Genomic DNA, 20510 nt, shown 5'->3' with positions numbered 1-20510 from the left:
GCCGAAGAAGCTCTCAAAGGTATAGGAGGTTTAATTTCAAAGTTGGTGCTAACACTTATCTTCCAAAAATTGTAATTCGCAAAAGCACAAATCCGTGCTTCTAGAATTCGCAAAAGTCGTGCAGATGGTGTGACTCGTTCTTTTCTTTCATTTGAAATGAGTCCTTTTAAAATAGGAGTAGAATCAAGCCTCTCTCTTTTTATTAGTTTTTATTTCCTTTTTTAAGACAGAGGCGCACAAGCAGGGGGAGGGGCAGAGAGAGGGAGACAGAGGATCCAAAGCAGGCTCTGTGCTGACAGCAGAGAACCTGACGTGGGGCTCGAACTCACGAACCGTGAGATCATGACCTGAGCCTAAGTCAGATGCTTAACCAACTGAGCCACCCAGGCGCCCCAAAACAAGTCCTTTTAGAAATGATAGAAACCATTCCAGCTCATCAGGAAATCATAACAAAACGTTAAGCAATTTAACACTGCACCTACGTATAAATGATACCGTAAGTGTGCGTTTTGGGGTCTTCTTCCTCGATCGAGAACCTGAACCATTGATCTTGAGGTCCCTGCCGTTTTGCTCTCTTTTCCAGATCCCAGTATAATTCAATGCTGTGATGAGTCACTCTGCCCACAACAGGTGGATGAGGCTTTGAGGATGGTGTGATTTCTAAAAAAAGAATGATACAGAATTTCAGGACTCCATTTCCGGAAGGACCAGAGATCCTCTGAGTGCGCTATAGCTGCTCAGAGATCAGACTGTTTTCCCACACATCAAGCACACGTGTGAGTATCTCCCCCCACCCCGCCCCCTGCCCTGCTTGGAGAACATCTGAAAAGCTTAAGTGACACAAAATTCAGGTGATGTTAGTGAGCTACCCCACACCTGAACGAGTAGATAGTACCGTTACCCATCAACACCATATTTCACTTATGGACCTTTCCACGATGATGGTTAACATACCAGACTACTTAGGTTCCTTTTGAGCTAATGAAACTCAGTATGCCGCTATAATCCATCGGTGAAATGGCCGGTTAACAGAGCCGATAGAAAAATATACCTGGTCCAAGTATCTGTAGCACAGATGACAAAGGATTGGTATCTATTCTATACAAACAGCTCTTACAAACGAACCAAAGGGAAAACCCAACCGCTAATAACGAACCAGGCAAAAGATGAGCTGTGCACCAAAAAATGTCAAAAACAGCCAGCATAATGTCCAAACAGACATTCGTATTCCCTACTGGCCACATGACAATGGTGTATAACTTTATATCCAGTCAGACACTCAAGAAGACCTATCATAACTACTGGCGGTGACAATGCAGGGAGGGGACACTCTCACACATTGGTGGTTGAGAAATAGGAATTCTAGTCTTTTTAGGAAGCAATATGGCAGCATGTATTAAAATTAAAAAGACATGTAAGCCTTCTCTCCAGCCATCCCACGCCTGCAGAAATCAAAGCACAGAGGGACATCTATTCGAGGGCATTAAGGCCTACAGTTTTTAGCAGCTTACAGCAAAAGAGAGACAGAGAGAGATGACCCATTACTAAGGGAACAAATAAATGATGACGTGTCCATAGCGTGGAATATAATATGGCCTTTACAAAAGGAGGTAGTTCTATACTACATGCCTTGAGACGATTTCCAGAAGGTATTCCCGAATGAGAAAGCAAGAGGCAGAGAAAAACACAGACTATCCCATTGCTATGAAAGATGACAAGGGGCCCCAGCACACACCAGGTTGGTCAGGGCTTGGGGGTTGTGTTTCATGTTAGCTTCACCCACTCGGGCGAGACTGTTAAATTCTTGGAGGGCTGGGTTCTTAAACTCCTTCTAAGACCTCTGCCCATCCTGCAGGGCCTTTCGGGCCTCCAAAGTATCACTGACTTCGCCCACTTGTTATTAAGAAAGGATTTTTGCTTCCCTTAAGCCAGTCCTGGGGTAGCTGGCCCACTACCGGCTCCGCAGACCCGGGGGGCCTCCTGGCAGCGTGGCCCTCGTTGAGGAAGGCAGGGCTGCCCTGGCCTTGCCTGCTCCCGGCCAGGAAGACAACACCACTTTCCTTTACTTCCCAGAGATACTCTCGGGGGCAGCCTGCAAGCTCACGTTTCTCGACTTCATTTTCCTAATATTTATTAAAAGCATGGCATGGTGGAATGGGATAAACCTGGGTTTAAATTCATGTTCTGAAACAGTCAAAAACACAGTGTTTTTGTGATGACTAAATAACACAGTAAGTAGCTCAAGAGGGGCACCTGGGTGGCTCAGTCGGTTAAGCGTCCGACTTTGGCCCAGGTCATGATCTCACTGTTCGTGAGTTCGAACCCCCCATCAGGCTCACTGCTGTCAGTGTGGAGCCCGCTTCAGACCCTCTGTCCCCCACGCCCTCTTCCCCTCCCCCGCTTGCTCGCTTACTCTCTCAAAAATAAACATTTTTTTAAAAAAGGGAAGTGGCGGGGCGCCTGGGTGGCGCAGTCGGTTAAGCGTCCGACTTCAGCCAGGTCACAATCTCGCGGTCCGTGAGTTCGAGCCCCGCGTCGGGCTCTGGGCTGATGGCTCAGAGCCTGGAGCCTGTTTCCGATTCTGTGTCTCCCTCTCTCTCTGCCCCTCCCCCGTTCATGCTGTGTCTCTCGCTGTCCCAAAAATAAATAAACGTTGAAAAAAAAAATTAAAAAAAAAAAAAAAAAAGGGAAGTGGCTACATAAATTCTGGCGTACTTCGTCCAATGAAATCCTACACGGCACCTGAAAGAAACTAGTGCTACATGTGACACACGTAAACCTCAGTGAGTGGAAAACACAAGCTTAAAGGACACACTACGTTGTACCGCTTATGTTAGTGTTTGGAACACAACACTAGATATTATCTATGAATACGCACATGTGCATAAAAGTTAAATACGTGGATGGGAAGAATGCCTACCACCTGGGTAGAGTTACCTCGAAGCTGGGGAAGGGACAGAGCTGTGATGGGGAGGGGACACTTACCTCTACATTTGTAGGGTTTCAGTTCTTTGAGAATCTAAGACATATTTGGCAAAACGCTTGCGTTTTAAACCTATATGGTATATGGGGGGTGTACAATTTTCAATAACTTTGAAATGTTTGCAATATTAAAAAGTATAAAAATGATAAACGTTACTCTTACGGGGCTCCGGGCTTCCTTAGAAAAAACCTATGTCAATGTTAACGTACTAACTAGTATGTTAGTATCTGTGGGGAAAGGAACACACACCCTCCACATGCCAGCCAATGGCCCTTCTGTATGAGCATCTCATTTAATCCCAGCAACACCGCCTGACATATCCTGAAGACTCACACCTGAGGTTAGGACACCATTGCTGAGTAACTTTTTTTTTTTCTTTCCAGAACCTTCTAAAACCAGCCAAAGACCAGGACTGACAGGCTGTTATGGATAACCCCCAAAATAAGTAGAAGCCACATAATACATCTATTCCAAAGAAGCCCGGCTTAGAATCCCACTAAAAATCAAGATTTTTGGGTGAGAAACCAAAATGAACACCAAATTTCGAAATGGAAAAACCAAATGGCTCGCCACAAATTGACAGGAGGAATAAAGAGAGAATATTCCCAGTTACGCAAGCGAATCGTTGACACAGGCAAATAACCAGAGACCTCCATCCGTGAGCTTAGCGCTGGCCACAGATGGTCAGACCTCTATCCCTGAGCTCGGCCCCAGAGCCACCAGACCTGGCAACATGTCCCCATCCGGCTACAGTCTCAGCACGGACAGGACCCCCTACTATTCGCCAGCCCTCCCCCTGATCTGGCTCAGCGGAAAAGGTGTGGTGTTTGGAAAAGTTGAGGGGCTGCCCCCCTTTTGGGGGTGGGGGGGAGCAATCCAGACTTCACTGCCCCCACACGAATGCACGGCCGTCGGAGCAGCAACGGGCTGTGATAGAGACGCCACTTCGCACCAGCTTTAGTTACCAGAACAGGGAAGATCCGTGCACCGACCAGTGGGGATATTCTACGTCTTCCTCGCTTAACAATAAAACTTCCCACGATGCAAATCTCAACCTGGGTAAGAGATGCTTTCGGCAGAAAGCAATTAATGCCAAACAGAACTCGGATGGTCAGGATACGAATGAGTGTTCTCGCCAGGTAAGACCTGAGGGTTTTTCAGGTGACCCAAAAATAAACAGATGAGAGCAAGCTCGTTTTGGTCTTTGAACAACCTACAGTCATTTGACAAGTGACTTACAACATTATATATACTTACACATTTATACATATATATTAATATACATACTATGTAGTTTGTATTTTCTCTTTGATAAAGACTCTGGTATTTGTGTCGTGACCTGATCATACACATATTTTAGGACGTTGGCTTTAGGGTCCTAAAATATGTACACGAACACATCACTAGCCCAAGTGCAAACCATCAGCATGCCAAGGGAACAGAGGCCTGGGTCAGCACTGAGCCTGCGTGAGAACTGCCAGAAATGGCAAGTGATGGGCCTGGTGGCCGGCAGAACAGCAAAAATTATATAGCGCTCATTCTGTGCCAGGCACTCTCATAGATGCTTTCCACATACTTATCTGTTTAAACTTCACTACAGCTATATATGGTGCAAGGAATTTTAGTATTCTCATTATAAAGTATCTGAGCACAGGGGCGCCTGGGTGGCTCAGTCAGTTAAGCGTCCGACTTCGGCTCAGGTCATGATCTCGCGGTCCGTGAGTTCGAGTCCCGCGTCGGGCTCTGTGCCCGCATCTCGGAGCCTGGAGCCTGCTTCGGATTCTGTGTCTCCCTGTCTCTCTGCCCCTCCCTCCCTCTCTCTCTTTCTCTCAAAAATAAATAAACGTTAAAAAAAAAATTGTTTTTAAGTATCTGAGCACAGAGAAGTTAAAGAACTTGCCCAGGTTCACACGGTAGTAATCGGCAGAATCAGGCAGTCTGGCTCAGGAGTCCCTTACTTACTTTATTTATTTATTTTGAGAGACAGAGAGAATGCAAACGGGGGAGGGGCAGAGAGAGAGAAAGTACCAAGCAGGATTGGAGCTGTCAGTGCAGAGCCTGATGTGAGGCTTGAATTCACGAGCTGTGAGATCATGACCTGAGCTGAAATCAAGAGGCTGCTTCATCGACTGAGCCACCCGGGCACCCAAGGGTCCCTAGCTCTCAACCCTATACCATACTGCCACTTGGGAGCAGAGACATAAAATGTAGAGCTGGGTGAATAATCTATTCGTTAGAGCTACAGATTTCTTCAAACCATTCTTTTATTTTTATGTTAACGCCAGTGTAATTGACAAACAGCGTTCTATTAGTTTCAGGCGTACAACGTAATGGTTCAACAATTCCAGAGATCATTCAGGGCTCATCAGAAGTGTGCTCTCAGTCCCCTTCACCTATTTCACCCATCCCCCACCCACTTCCCCTCTGGTGACCACCATTTTGTTCTCTCTAGATAAGAGTCTATTTTGGGGGCGTCTGGGCAGCTCAGTCGGTTAGCTCCCGACTCAAGTTCAAGCCCTGCATCAGGCTCTGGGCTGATGGTGCCGAGCCTGCTTGGGATTCTCTCTCTGCCCCTCCCGCATCTCTCTCTCAAAATAAATAAATCAACTTTACAAAAAAACCAAGTGTGTTTTGGTCAAACCATTCTTTTTAAATAAGGTTTCACTTGTGAACCAACTTGAACCCCCAGGAAATTTCAAAATTAGTAAGAAGAGTGGACGAGGGCAGACGATCATTGTTTCAACGCAGCGCAGGGAGGGCGCACGGAGGAGGGAGAAGTAGGCCAACCCCCTCACAGCACCGGGGTCGGAACTCGGTCCACGAAAAAGAACGTGGTCTAAGAAGAGCACAGGACCAGGAGTGGGCACCAAGACGAGAGAGAGGTTTGGCTGTGGTCCACCTAGACACCACACGTGTGGGAAGGAAGCCGGCCAGGGGCCTCCTTCCATCCAGCACGAGATGTGGGGGTGAGGTGGGAGGAGGGCAGTAACAGGTGAAGAAAAGGTTATAGAACACGGGTTAAATAGTGAGACGACCCTATATGAATACTCGTACCAGGGCAGGGTGCACACATCCTACTGGAGAAACGTGCTGACCTGAGTTCACTACCAGTAGGTGAGCAAGTTCCTCTAGGTTTACATTTTGTCACCCCACGCTTTACAGGGAACCGAGAATTGCACAGGGAGGGAAGCAGATCTAGGACCACAGGCCCGGCTCACTCTACTCCAGGATTAACCTACCGGCGGTATGATAAGTAATCATCTTTCTGAAGGTGACTAAAATCAACATTTTTGAAAACCTCAAAAGCTCACCTTTTTGCGGTTTATTTCACCGGGATGTTCCTATCCACATTTGTATTTCTCTTCTACCGTAAGAAACACTACTTGGGGAACTGTTCTTTATAAATTTTATAAAACGAACACACACACATTAAGAGACACAAATTAGATGCTACTTTTTTTATTATTTTAATTCCAGCATAGTTGGGATACGGTGTTAGATGCTACTTTTTATACAGAACTTTTAGGACTCTCTTTTTCCGGGGGCGCCTGGCGGGGGGCTCAGTTGGTTAAGCATCCAACTCTCAGTTCCGGCTCAGGTCATGATCTCACAGTTTGTGAGTTCGAGCCCCGCGTCGGGCTCTGTGCTGACAGCACAGACCACGGTTGGGATTCTCTATCTCTGCCCCTCCCCTGCTCGTACTCTCTCTCAAAATAAGTAAACATTTAAAAAAAAGAGAGAGAACTCTTTTTCCTGATTAAGAGTATCAGATCTTTTAGAAGGTGTTTTTGCTTGTTTAAGTCTGATAAAGAGTGTCAAACATTTTTTAAATTTTTTTAATATTTACTTTTGAGAGAGAGAGACAGAGACAGCGGGAGCAGGGGAGGGGCAGAAAGAGAGGGAGACAAAGAATCTGAAGCAGGCTCCAGGCTCCGAGCTGTCAGCACAGAGCCCAGTGCGGGGCTCGAACCCCCCAAACCATGAGATCATGACCTGAGCCAAAGCTGGACGCTTAACCAACTGAGCCACCCAGGCACCCGCCAGGGTCAAAATCTAACCGATCACATAATCTCACGTCACAAGCTCAGGCTTAAACTTTAACTTTCCTAAAGATACCAACAAAGAAGGAAAGAAAAAACCCTACCTTCGACTTTGTGAGGTTCCCTTCAACAGCTGGTAGGTTCTTTCCATCGTGGCAAACTTATCTCACCTGAGAAGCTTCCCGACAGGGAACAGGCTGGTGGTTGCCAGAGGTCATGGGGCGGGGTGGGTAAAGGGGAGGAGAGGACAAACTTGCAGCTATAAGATAAGTCATGGAAATATAACGCACCACACCACGACCCCAGGAAGCAAGACCGTGCTGCAACTTCCAAGTTGCTAAGAGTAGATCTTAAAAGAGGAGGAAAAAAAAAAAAAAATGATCTTTACCTACGTATGGGGACGGATGTTAACTAGACTCACTGTGGGGATCACAAATATCGAATCAGTATGTTGTACACCCGAAACTAATGTTATAGGTCAATTACACCTCGATGAAAAAACAAAAGAGGGGAAAAAAAAAAGGTTTTCCGAAATATGAAAAGGGAAAAAAACAAGGCAGACCGCCAAAGGACAGTTGTATGAGGATTTAGGTATGCGTCGTGTGCCATAAATGCTCTTCGTAAGAAAGTTCTTATGCAAATCTGACAAATAAAACAATTTTATGCCCCTCCTGCCATTTGTCAAGTAATAAATAATATGAACATAAAACATAGAGGCCTTCATATGCTGTCACCATTCAGTCCCTATGGTTACAAAGTTGGCATAAAATACGGCTCTCGAGCACACCAGAAATCCATTTTTAAAAGCTATCATTTACAAATTATAGGTTTTAACACAGAACACTGTCAAGTTTAAGTAAACCGCTGCACAGTATTAGGCCTTGGGATCCTAATTTTTTTTAGATATGGGTTGTAACAACACAGCACAACATGAGGCGCCTGGGTAGCTCAAGAGCTTTAGCGCCCGATTTCAGCTCAGGTCACGATCTCATGGTTCACGAGATCGAGCCCCGCGTCAGACTCTGTGCTGACAGCTCGGAGCCTGGAGCCTGCTTCGGATGCTGTGTCTCCCTCTCTCTCTGCCCCTCCCCCACTCAAGGTCTTTCTCCCTCTCTCTCAAAAATAAACATTTAAAAAAAGCTTTTAGTCATATAATGCGACAGAAATGTGCCAGCCCTATAAAAAGAAACTCACAAGATGAATTAGTAAAAACATCACATTATCTAGTATCCCAACGAGAGGCACACGGTAGTGTTTTAAAAGGTAGGGGGGGAGGGGGTGCACCTGGGTGGCTCAGTCAACCAAGCGTCTAGCTTCGGCTCAGGTCATGGTCTCGTGACCAGGCTCTCTGCTGTCAGTGCGGAATCTACTTCGGATCCTCTCCCTGCCCCTCCCCCGGTTCGTGCTCTTACTCTCTCTCTCGAAAATAAATGAACATTAAAATAAATAAATAAAAGGCTACAGAGAAAACCAGTGATCACGGTCCATACTGGAATCGGCAAATTGTGATTAGTGGGATGGGCAGCAGAAAATGGTGGAGAAAACAGACAGGAGTATATTCACGGCAAATACAGAATACCATAAAAACGGAACGGTCATTTCCCTGTCCTTCCAAAGACACCTGCAAATTTACGGAGGTCAAGTTTCATTGACAAGGGACATCTGCAGCCTGGTCTCCGGTGGCAGATGGTTTGTAATGAAGATGACAGCACACTGAGGGGGACACTATGTAAAGAACGACTGTGGAGGCTGTCACCTCGAAGCAATTCATCATGGCTTGACCATATATTTATAGCAACGATGAATCAAAAACATCTTCCAAATCAATACAAGGAGATCGTAATCATTTCTACACCCTGGATTTTGGAAGTTTCAAAAATGTGTGCCGTGACTACGTACCGAAGAAGGAATTTTCAATCAAATATCACCATAGCCACGTAGTGATGACTGTTTCTCCTTTAACTTAAAAATGAACTGTGACGGCCCAAATGAGCTTAGTTCTACCAAACTATCATATTACTTTCATAAAATGCAATCTTACAAAACCCTAATAGATGAAAGGACCAAGGACAGAAGCAGAGAAATTTTAAAAATTATAACCACCAGTAAACACAGTTATGAAAATGTTCAAAAAGTTACTACTAATCAAAAAAGGGAAGGTCAAAAAAGCAAAAACAGACCCATGGGTCCAGAGAACAAACTGACGGCTGCCGGAGGCGAGGGGGTAGACGGGCCGAGTGGGTGAAGGGGAGAGATCCAGGCTTCCAGTTATGGAAAGGATAAGTCACAGGAATAAAAGGCACAGCAGAGGGAATATAGCCAATGACCCAATGACGCTGCAACGGCATTTGTGGTGACAGCTGGGAGCTACACTCCTGATGAGCACAGCATAATGTATCAACTTGTCCCATCACTAGGCTGTCCACCCGAAACTAAGGTAACATTGTGGGTCAACGATACCTTCCATTAAAAAAAGAAGGGGGGGGGGGATGTTACAATAACGAAGGTACCATTTTATTTATAAAATTCGACTTAAAAAAATGAAGTGTTAATACCCCTGCAGTCTTTAAGACTGTGATAAAATTGGTTTCCTTACAGATTGTGGATGGTCCTGTAAACGATGCTTTCACTAGAGCAATTTGGCCATATTCAACAAGGATTATAAAACACCCCCCCCCCCTCCGTGACCCCTCTCCTAGAAACATGTGCAAAGAAAATAATCCAAAACCAAAAAATAAATTTGAAACCTCCAGTGTTTTTATATCGTGCGTGCTTTTTGCTTTATGTTGTAAAAATATAATAAAAAAAATACATTCAAACACATACAAGAGTGGAAAGAAAGCCCAGTGCCCTCGCACCTGGCACCCAGCTTCGTCAATTATCAGCACGACCGTGGCCGGTCTTCTTTCGTGTGTGCTCCCACTTCTCTCCATCCCTGCCCTACACCTGGATTACTTAATAGCTACAATTTAATGAGCCCTCACTCTGTATCAGACCATGTTCTAAGCAGTTTATAGATCGCATCTCATCTCCTGGATCTAGGATACTGCCTATTACTTATTCTTTATAACAACCCTTTGAAATCCTAGAATTTCCCCCAGTTTACAAATGGACTGTGGATGGAGGTCACATAACTTGCCAGGAAGGGCATCCAGGAAGCAGCAGAGGCAGGCTTTGAACCCAGGCCACACGACACCAGAGCCACGCCCTTAACCTCTCTAGAACCATCTACTACCTCCCTACATTTTTTTAAATACTTTTTTCATGTTTATTTATTTTTGAGAGAGAGAGAGAGAGAGACAGAGCACAAGCAGGGGTGGGGTGGAGAGAGAGGGGGACACAGAATCCGAAGCAGGCTCCAGGCTCGAGCTGTCAGCACAGAGCCCGATGCGGGGCTTGAACCCACGAACCGCGAGATCATGACCTGAGCCAAAGTCGGACGCTTAACCGACTGAGCCACCCAGGCACCCCCTCCCTACATTTAAATATACACACACATACCCAAATGAGAACATAAAAACCAAGAGAATCACCTTAGCATCATCGATAGCCATAAGAACCGCAAACATTATCTAAATGTTCAAGAATATGAAATGCGTTGTATACACCGTGGTACATCATTTACATGCAAGAAAACTCAGCCACTAAAAAGCCACATGGGAGAATATGACTAATGTCAGTATGTTTGCTATGCTCAGGGAAGAATACAGATTTGCAAAGACAAGGATTTTAATGATATAAAATATACAGATACATATACAGAAAAACTTAGAAAAATGAAAGGCAACTAGAGCAGAATTATGGCTGATTTGGGGGGTAAGTTTTATTGTCGTTACAGCACTGAATGTGGGAAAAAAAACCAAAATGCTATTGCACATTTTCACTTACTCTTAAAGAAAACAAAATTCAGTTAAGATCAACTATCAGCCTTGATTCTCTGTCCGTGAGCTTACATGTATATGAAGAAACAAGCCTGATAAAAGTAAGCCAGTAAGTCAATGCAGATGCTTCACAGCCTGAGACATTTCAATTACACTCCGGCTCAATTTATTGACCATTTTAGAGCCCAGCACATTTTCTGGATTGCACTTACTTCTAAGGAATAAGTTTACTTTACATCCATTCATTCAGCATCCTTGTGGGACACCTTCTACACCCCAATAGCACAAGCCTAACCCTGACGGAGGGGGGAGGACGCTGAGAGGAGGGACGCCAAGCACACACAAACCATAGGTGGCAGGTGCATCTGGGGGGTGGGGGAGAGGGAGTAAAATGCTCTCGAGTGAGGTGTGAAGGGTCGGGGTGGGGGGGAATAGAGCAGAGCCTGTGGGCAGAGAAGACAACATGTACTAAGAGAAAATAATGTAGGGGCACCTGTGTGGCCCCGTCGGTTAAGTGTGTGACTCTTGGCTTCGGCTCAGGTCATGATGTCATGGTTCGTGAGTTCAAGCCCCACACTGGGCTCTGTGCCGACAGTGCAGAGCCTGCTTGAGATTCTCTCTCTGCCCCTCCCCTACTCGCGGTCTCAAAAAAAAAAAAAAAAAAAAGATCAGTAATATGAAATGCAAACTGCTTAAAGCTGCTTCTCTCCACTTTGCTCATAAGCTTTCAGAGGGCAAAAGAGAAACCAAACAAAAATCAAAACTAAACAAACAACAACGAGACAAAACCTCCCAGAGTAAGAATCAGGAACCACGGCTTCGCGTCCCGGCTCCACCACAGGTGTCCCTCCTCAGGAGAAGGGGGCTAGAGACGGATGCCCACCTGCCTCCCTCTCGGGTTTCCTACGAAGAGAAAAACAACATGAAATACCGAAAAGTGATTGAAAATGTAGAAGGGGCTTCCACGTGAGACAGAGGGAACGCTTCTGAAAATGTTCACTTACTTTGTACTTTTTGCTAAGTGGAAACCTTGCTTGGATCCCAGATGGGTCACAAGTAATAGACTAAATAGGAGAACTATTTCTTTGGCCTAATATGATGACTACGGTTTACTGCAGGCTTGCTCTGCGCAAGGCACTGAACCAGACGCCCGAGCTACGGTGGGTCTAAACGTCACCATGACCCGATGCTCCCTCTACACAGGTGAGGAACAGAGAGGAAAAGACAGGATCTAAGAGGTAAAGCAGCTTATTGAAAGCCACGAACCTGGGATTTGGGGAGGAGTCTCAGCCCAGGTCTCTAACTCCGAAGTCTGTGCTCCTCCCCACGTGCGGGACCGTGTGGCGCTCCAGAGCTTTTCGGTGGAGACAAATAATGAATCCTTGTAAAACCACAGTCTTCCCAAACCCAGTATGAGAGGTCAACTTGCTGTTTACGTTCTTTGGGCGCAGAGCATGCCCCTGACGTCTCAGATACATTTAGAGTGCGATGGCAGGATATTTTTCAAATGGAGGGATATTTTAATAGTAGCAGTAGAAAAATCGTTCCCACGCATCTGCTTAGCTTACGTGCTTTCAGAGAGCAGGCGTAGAATGCCAATGAAGTCTATCCCCCCCCCCACCCCCCGGCCACCGACAAACAGAGAGAGCAATTAAAAGACTTCACAGCAATCGAATTTATAAAAATTGGAAATTGAAATCTGCTGATTGCAGACGAGGGAAATGGGAAAGGGATTTCTACCTCGGGACGTTGTTCTGACAAATGCAAGGAACAGTGACCATTATTGTAATTAATGCCTGATTTGTGATTCTGGTTCTTCAGATCACCAGTTTCTTGGCTCCCACCAGGTGCCCATGGCCAAGATTCATGATCAGACACTTCACTGTAAACGGTAACTAAGTCTGTTCACTGTTCAGCAAACAAAATTCAGAAGCAGCTGCTGCCATGGTTGTCCTTCCAAAGTCTCTCTCCTCCCATGTGTAAGAAACAGCTTGAAATAGATTTCCTTCCCCTCCCTTCACTTGTTACAAATGTACAGCTTTGATCTCAGCTTGAAGGCAAATAAATTTCTTGCATCCTCTTGGCCAGCCTCCAGCGTAGCTTCCCCCTTCTACCCTCGCCAGCTCCCTTCCTCAACATCTTTCCTTCTTCACACACCCCACCCCACCCCGACTCTTCCCTTAAATTTCAAAAAAATGCTTAGAAGATCTTGACTTGAAATTATCCTTCAACCACAAGCTTTTGCTTTCATTCACACCATCTTACTAGAGTATGTAAGTGTAGATCCCCTTTCTAAACAGAGATTACAAAATTAACCCTGCCAATGAAAACTAGTACGTGTAAGCATTCAAGCATAACCTCAATTAAAAGGCAAAACAGGGGCGCCTGCGTGGCTCAGTGGGTTAAGCATCTGACGCTTGATCTCTGCTCGGGTCATGATCTCACGGTTTGTGAGCTGGAGCCCTGCACCGGGCTCTGCACTGATAACGCAGAGCCTGCTTAGGACTCTCTCTCACTGCCCCTCCCCTGCTTGTGTGTTCTCTCTAAATAAATAAGCAGACTTTTAAAATATAAATAAAGGAGCGCCTGAGTGGCTCAGCTGGGTGAGTGTCCCACTTCCGCTCGGGTCATGATCTCAGGGTTCGTGAGTTCGAGCCCCACATCCGGCTTGCTGCTATCAGCCTGTCCGTGCAAAGCCCACTTCAGATCCTCTGTCCCCCTCTCTCTCTGCCCCTCCCCACCTGCACTCTCTCTTTAAATAAACATTTTTAAAAATTTAATAAATAAAACATTTTTTTAAGAATGAATTTTTTTTAATGTTTATTTTTGAGAGAGAGACAGAGCATGGGCAGGGGAGGGGCAGAGAGAAAGGGAGACACAGAATCCGAAGCAGGCTCCAGGCTCTGAGCTGTCAGCACAGAGTCCGACATGGGGCTCGAACCCATAGACCTCGACAGGATCATGACCCGGGCTGAAGTCGGACACTTAATCGACTGAACTACCCAGGTGCCCCAATAAAACATTTTTTTAAAGGCAAAGTAACATCCAGTCAAATGAGTTTTATAAAGTATGCCATACTGCCTTCAAAAAAACAAAAAGAAAAAGATAGTTATTCAGATATTGGAAATTTTTGAAAAGAATTCTCTGGATTAAGCACATTTTTTCCAAAAATGGTGATAGCATTTCTTTCTGATATAAAAGCAATACTTACTCATTGTTTAAAAAAAAAAAAAAAGCAATACGGAAATATTGAAAAAGGAAATAAAATTATTCCTATCATCTCCTCCCCACAGATGACCACTAACAATTCAAAGATTTCTTTAGTATGGATATAGAAGATTTAAAAACATTTACTCTTTTGCATGTTTTCCCAACACCATTTGTTGACGAGACTGTCTCTTTCCCAAAGGTTAGTCTTTCCTCCTTGGTAAAAGACCATATAATTGGGAGTTTATTGCTGGGTTTATCTATTCTGTTTCTATTCTGTTCTATTGACCTACGTGTCTATTTTTATGCTAGTATTATACTGTTTTGATGACTATAGCTTTGTTATAGATAGATAGATATGGTATAGATATATATAGGTATATATGTTACAGATATATATATATATATAGAGAGAGAGAGAGAGAGAGAAAGAGAGAGAGAGAGAGAGTGTGTCTGGAATTGGGATGCCTCCAGTTTTTTTATTTTTGAGACAGAGAGAGAGAGAGAGAGAGACAGAGACAGAGCATGAGAGGGGGAGGGGCAGAGAGAGAGGGAGACACGAAATCCGAAGCGGGCTCCAGGCTCTGAGCTGTCAGCACAGAGCCCGACGCGGGGCTCGGACTCACGAACTGATCATGACCTGAGCTGAAGTCGGCCGCTCAACCAACTGGAGCCACCCAGGTGCCCCTGGTTTTTCAAGATTGCTTTGGCTATTCGGTAAAACGACGAAATGCCCAGAATGACAAAAAATAAAAGATCCTGAGGATTCCAAGTATTGGCGAGGATGCAGAACCGTCGCTCCTACATTACTGGTGGAAATCTAAAACCGTACGATCACCTTGTGTAACTGTTCGGCAATTTCTGATCAAGTGAAATACAGAAACTACACAATGAAACGCCAGTTCCACCCTTAGGTATCTATCTAAAGAGAATGAAACTTCTGTCCACGCACAGATCTTTACATGAACGTGCAGGGAACCTTTATTCATAACCAACAAAACTGAAAAACATGCCAAATACCAACCGGTGGGTAAATGGAGACACTGTGATAGGTCCATACAATGAAATATCACTCAGCAATAAAAGGGAATAGTTAATTCATAAGAGCCCCCGAATAGTTATTGTACTATCGATACACGCAGTAGCCGATGAAACTCAACACCATTATGCTGAGTCAAAGAAGCCAGATGTATGTGTTCATATTGAGTGAAGTTCTATTGCATATGAAGTTCTAGGAGAGGCAAAGACCTACAGTGACAGTATTCAGATCAGTGATGGCCTAGAAACGTGCCTGCAAGAAAACACAGGCACCTGGGGGGATTTTCTGGTGACAGAAATGCTCTAGAGGTTTTGTTTTGTTTTTTTTTTTTTAATATAATTTATTGTCAAATTGGCTTCTAGATCTTGACTGATGTGGTGGTTACACGTGAGTACATTTGTTGAAACACACCTAACTGTATACTTACTGTATTATATATATACTACATCTCAGTCAAGTTGATATTTAAAAAAAATATATATGGTATGTAAGGTGATCCCAAGTGCTAAGGAAGAAAATAAAGCTAAGGATTGGGGTTGTCAAGGAAGATTCCACTGAGGATGTGACTTTTGAGCAAGGATCAAGAACCCAGAGGGCTGAGAGCAGAGTCGTGGAAACATCTGGAAGAAGGGTGCTGCAGTCTTCAGGCATAACGAATGCAAAACCTTTTGGTCAGGAGCAAGCCCAGCATGCTTCCTCACCTGCAAGGAGGCCAGTCTGTTACAGGATCATAGGCAAGAATAAGAGGCATGAGAGGAGAGAAGTCGGTGCGGGTGAGGGGGTCGACAGGAGAGAATATCTCCAGGGTCTTTGGGTCGCTGCAAAATCTTTGACTTTTGTTCTGCGGGAGATGGGAAGTGACTCAAGAGTTCTGAGTATAGGTGCGACACAATCTGATGTATGTTTTCACAGGATCCCTCTGGCTACCATATTGGAAACAGACCAATGTGGGGTAAGGGAAGGAGCAGGGAGACCCATCAGGAGACAACTGCAGAAATCCAGGTGGGGCTGTGATGGAGGTGAGCGCCAGGGAGGTAAGGGGCCGGTCATGAAGCAAGAAAACCCACGTGACTCTCCGAAGGACCCTCCACTCCACAATCATTGCAGCTACGATGGGACACACCCTTTGAGGCACTGCTGGTCTCACCAGAGGTAGAATTATCCAGAGACAGCCCCCTGCTTCGCCCCTAGCCCAATTTAAAAGGAACATAAAATGTGCACAGGGCTCAGATCTATCCGGAACCAACAGGAACAGAGACCTGTGCTTCGTTGTCCCAAAGCCAACATAGAAATATCCAGGAATCAGGAAGGAAGGAACCTACAGAGGCAGAGAAGCAGGGAGTCCGAGCACTGGGGAGAACCCGAGTCGGCCTCATCTGCAGCCAGCGGCACATAAAGTCGCCACCAGGCCAGAGGAATACAGCCGCCGTGTGCTGGGGCACTGGACTCAGCGAGAAGCAAGAAAGCAGCGGTGGGGCCAGACTCTCCAGCTCTAAAGGAGTCTCTCCAGGGGATCCAAAGGGGCCCTGGTTCCTTTTAGCCCCTCAACTATGTTGAGGGCAGAAGCAAATGCTCTCTGAAGGAAAGACTCCCCAAGTTATTAGCCGTGCAGTTTAAGATCCAACAAAGATCAGCAAACTCAAAGGAAGGCAAGCCAACACCCAGGGGGGGATATGGACCCTCGCAGTAGGCACGCCTTTGTCATTCTGAGGTTTTGACTTGGGGGGTGGGGGGGGCCCTCACTGACCCCAGGGAGACGGTCCCTCCCAGGACACCTTTCATATGAAAACTAGCCATCCCAGAACACACACTTCCTCCCTCCTCCTCTAGACTCTTAACCTCTAGGCCAATATCCACCTGCCCGAACCACCTGTCAGATACCAGCCACCCAGGGTCAGCCCCTACGCCCCAGAGTCCATGCGAATTCTTCAAAGCAGCCATCTTAACCCATTGATTCTGCCTTGTCTTGCCTCCTCCACAGAGACCACAATAAAGGCTCTTTCCCAGGGTCCTCCTCACTCCCTCTGCCTCCTGACTGACCTGGCACTTCCCTGTGTGCCCCACCTATAATTAAAAATACCGTGGGACACCTCGGTGGCTCAGTCGGTTAAGCGTCCAACTTCAGCTCAGGTCACGATCTCACAGCTCGTGGGTTCGAGCCCCGCATCGGGCTCTGTGCTGACAGCTCTGAGCCTGGAGCCTGCTTCGGATTCTGTGTCTCCCTCTCTCTCTCTGCCCCTCCCCTGCTTGCACTCTGTCTGTCTGTCTCTCAAAAATAAATAAACATTAAAAAAAAAATGAAGGCATAAGATCCAACATGGCAGAGAACTGGGGGGGGGGGGGCAAAGTTCCCTCATCCCTCAAACACAGCAGTGTTGAGACCAAAGGACTTTGAATTCCAAGAGTCCAGTCTGCAGAGCGACAAAGACATCTCCAGGGGCTCACAGGGAGAACCTGGTGAGCCATCAGTGCATACTTCTGAACTGGGAGAGAGAAACCGAGCTTCGTAGGCATGGATGGGAGGGATCCCCTTCTGCAGAGACAAAGGGAAGAAAAAGAGAGGGAAACATAGGACTGTATCTGGACAAGAGAAAAACCCCAGACTGGGATGGACAAAGATCCCATCTCTAACTGTGCGGCTTTCTCTGGACCGGGCCAGCTGCCCAGTTCGGGTACCTGTGGAGGAGGGGGGTAACTTGTTCAGAGGCACAGTCCCCAGTGGGAGAGGGCAGTCCCCTCCCTGGAGTGCTGTGGGAAGAAGGTATATAACCGTTCAAAGGACAAAGACTGCTTGCACCCGCCAACCAGAGGCCACGTATCTGTGGCACGGAGTGGCACTTCCCCAGGACCGGGGTGCATGGAGCGGGACCCTTTAAGGCATCCGGGTTTAAATCCCAGCTGAGCGCCAGGAGGGCACAGGAGTCAGTGGAGCAGGACAAACCGCCTCCTTTGCCCCCATGGCACTGAGAGGACGGCCTGAACAGAGTGGTTTGGGACACCCAGTCCGTGGAGGAGAGACTGGGGTGTCCCCATTTTACTCCCCATCACCAACAAGGGGGGGCTTCAGAGAACCGACAGCAGGGCCCACAGCAGAGGCGGGCCCCGCCCACACCAAACCACACCCCTGGGCACCTGCTAACTAACTGCGTATCTACAGGAGCAGAATTGATGCTGACAAACCAGAGGCCCCTCCCAGGCCAGCGCCGCTGCATTGCCTGATTTAATTCTCAGACAATTCTTATTATGTGTATATATTCTCCCTTCCTCTTCTTCTTATCTCTTCCCTCCTCCAGTCTGGTTAGTCTGGCTGTTGGTTTGTGTAAGCAGACATATTTAATCTATTCTCTTTATACCTGTTCTAGATCTCCTTTATTTTCCCTTCTCTCTGTCTCTCTCTGGATGAAGTCCTGTAGTTTCTCTGCCTGGTCAATTTTCTTTTCGTTTTCCCCTGCCCCTGTCATTTCTCTTTTTGTTTGGGATAAGGCCTCATCCATGAACAACGCCCCCACCCTGTTATTTTGCTGCAGCTGGTGTTTTTGGGTTTTTTTCTGGTTGGTTTGTTTTCCTTTCCAGGGCTACTTCAAGGAACAAATCAAAGCACACCGGGTGGAGGGTCCAAAACATCACTACGAGTAGGGAGATAAAGCAACCAGAGTCACAACAGAGAGCAAGTAACACATTCCAAAAACACCTCCTGAAGGGCCAGGCCCTGGACAGTGTGTGACCCCTCTTTAATATAGTAGTGCTCACAGGTGCAGGGCACATAACAAGCTTTTAAAACACATAAGGGACAGAAAACTCGCCAAAATGACAACCCAGAAGAATTCTCCGCAAAAGAAATTCCAAGAAGAAACGACAGCTAAAGAATTGATCAAAACAGATATAAGCAACGTAACTGAACAAGAATTTAGAATCATAGTCCTAAAAGTAATCCCTGGGCTTGAAAAAAAGCATAGAGGACAGCAGAGAATCTGTTGCTACAGAGATCAAGGGACTAAGAAATAGTCATGAGGAGCTAAAAAACGCTATCAGTGAGGTGTAAAATAAAATGGAAGTGGCAATAGCACGGATTGAAGAGGCAGAGGAGAGAATAGGTGAATTAGAAGATAAAAATTATGGAAAAAGATGAAGCTGAGAAAAGGAGAGAGAAAAAAATTCTGGACCACAAGGAGAGAGTTAGAGAAGTAAGTGATTCAATGAAACCTAGTAATATCCATATCATAGGAGTTCCAGAAGAAGAAGAGAGAAAGGGGCTGAAGGTGTACTTGGACAAATCATAGTGGAGAACTTCCCCGATCTGAGGAAGGAAACAGACATTGAAATCCAGGAGGCACAGAGAACTCCCTTCAGATGCCACTTGGATCAATCTTCTGCACGACACATCATAGTGACACTGGCAAAATACAAAGATAGAGAGAGAATTCTGAAAGCGGCTAGGGGCAAAGGGGCCTTAATCTACAAGGGTAGATACATAAGGGTAGTAGCAGACCTATCTACTGAAACTTGGCAGGCCAGAAGGGAATGGCAGGAAATATTCAATGTGCTGAAGAGGAAAAATATGCAGCAAGCATCCTTTACCCAGCAAGCCTGTCATTCAGAATAGGAGAGATAGAGGTTTTCCCAGATAAAAACTGAAGGAATTCATCACCACGAAACCAGCCCTACAAGAGATCCTAAGGGGATTCTGTGAGTGAAATGTCGCAAGGACCACAAAGTACCAGAGACATCATTACAAGCATGAAACCTACAGATAACACAATGACTCTAAACCCATATCTTTCAATAATAACACTGAATGCAAATGGACTAAATGCTCCAACCAAAAGACATAGGGTATCAGAATGGATAAAAAAACAAGACCCAAAGATCCTGGGAAGATGGCGGCGTAGGAGGACGCTGGGCTTACCGCGCGTCCTGCTGATCACTTAGATTCCACCTGCACCTGCCCAAATAACCCAGAAAACCGCCAGAGGATTAGCAGAACGGAGTCTCCGGAGCCAAGCGCAGGCGAGAGGCCCACGGAAGAGGGGAGGAAGGGCGGCGAGGCGGTGCGCGCTCCACGGACTGGCGGGAGGGAGCCGGGGCGGAGGGGCGGCTCGCCGGCCAAGCAGAGCCCCCGAGTCCGGCTGGCAAAAGCGGAGGGGCCGGACGGAGTGTGTTCCGAGAGCCAGCGGGACTTGACATCTGGAAGGTTATAAGCTAACAGCTCTGCTCGGAGAACGGGAGGGCTGGAGGAAGACGGGAGGGAGAGTTGTTGAGCCCCGGACGACAGAGCGCAGCGTGGCGGGGAACAAAGGCGCTCGCCAGCGCCATCTCCCTCGCCCATCCCCCAACCAAAATCCCAAAGGGAACCAGTTCCT

The 20510-nt window shown here is 46.4% G+C and overlaps 1 protein-coding gene across 3 annotated transcripts in view; it reads right to left on the bottom strand.

The window, feature by feature from the left end:
- Window positions 1-20510, bottom strand: part of FANK1 (fibronectin type III and ankyrin repeat domains 1) — a 107355-nt gene that overhangs the window by 25704 nt on the left and 61141 nt on the right. For all 3 annotated transcript variants that reach the window (XM_053207583.1, XM_053207585.1, XM_053207584.1), the window contains exon 2: window positions 496-660. In XM_053207583.1, coding sequence (XP_053063558.1) covers window positions 496-545 — 50 coding nt within the window. In that variant the 5' untranslated portion in view covers window positions 546-660. The remainder of the gene's footprint in view (window positions 1-495; window positions 661-20510) is intronic.

The sequence above is a fragment of the Acinonyx jubatus genome, chromosome D2 (genome assembly GCF_027475565.1).
Source record: "Acinonyx jubatus isolate Ajub_Pintada_27869175 chromosome D2, VMU_Ajub_asm_v1.0, whole genome shotgun sequence".
Classification (NCBI taxonomy): Eukaryota; Metazoa; Chordata; class Mammalia; order Carnivora; family Felidae; genus Acinonyx; species Acinonyx jubatus.
Note: the sequence above shows the minus strand (reverse complement) of the source record. Positions and strands in the feature narration are given on the sequence as shown.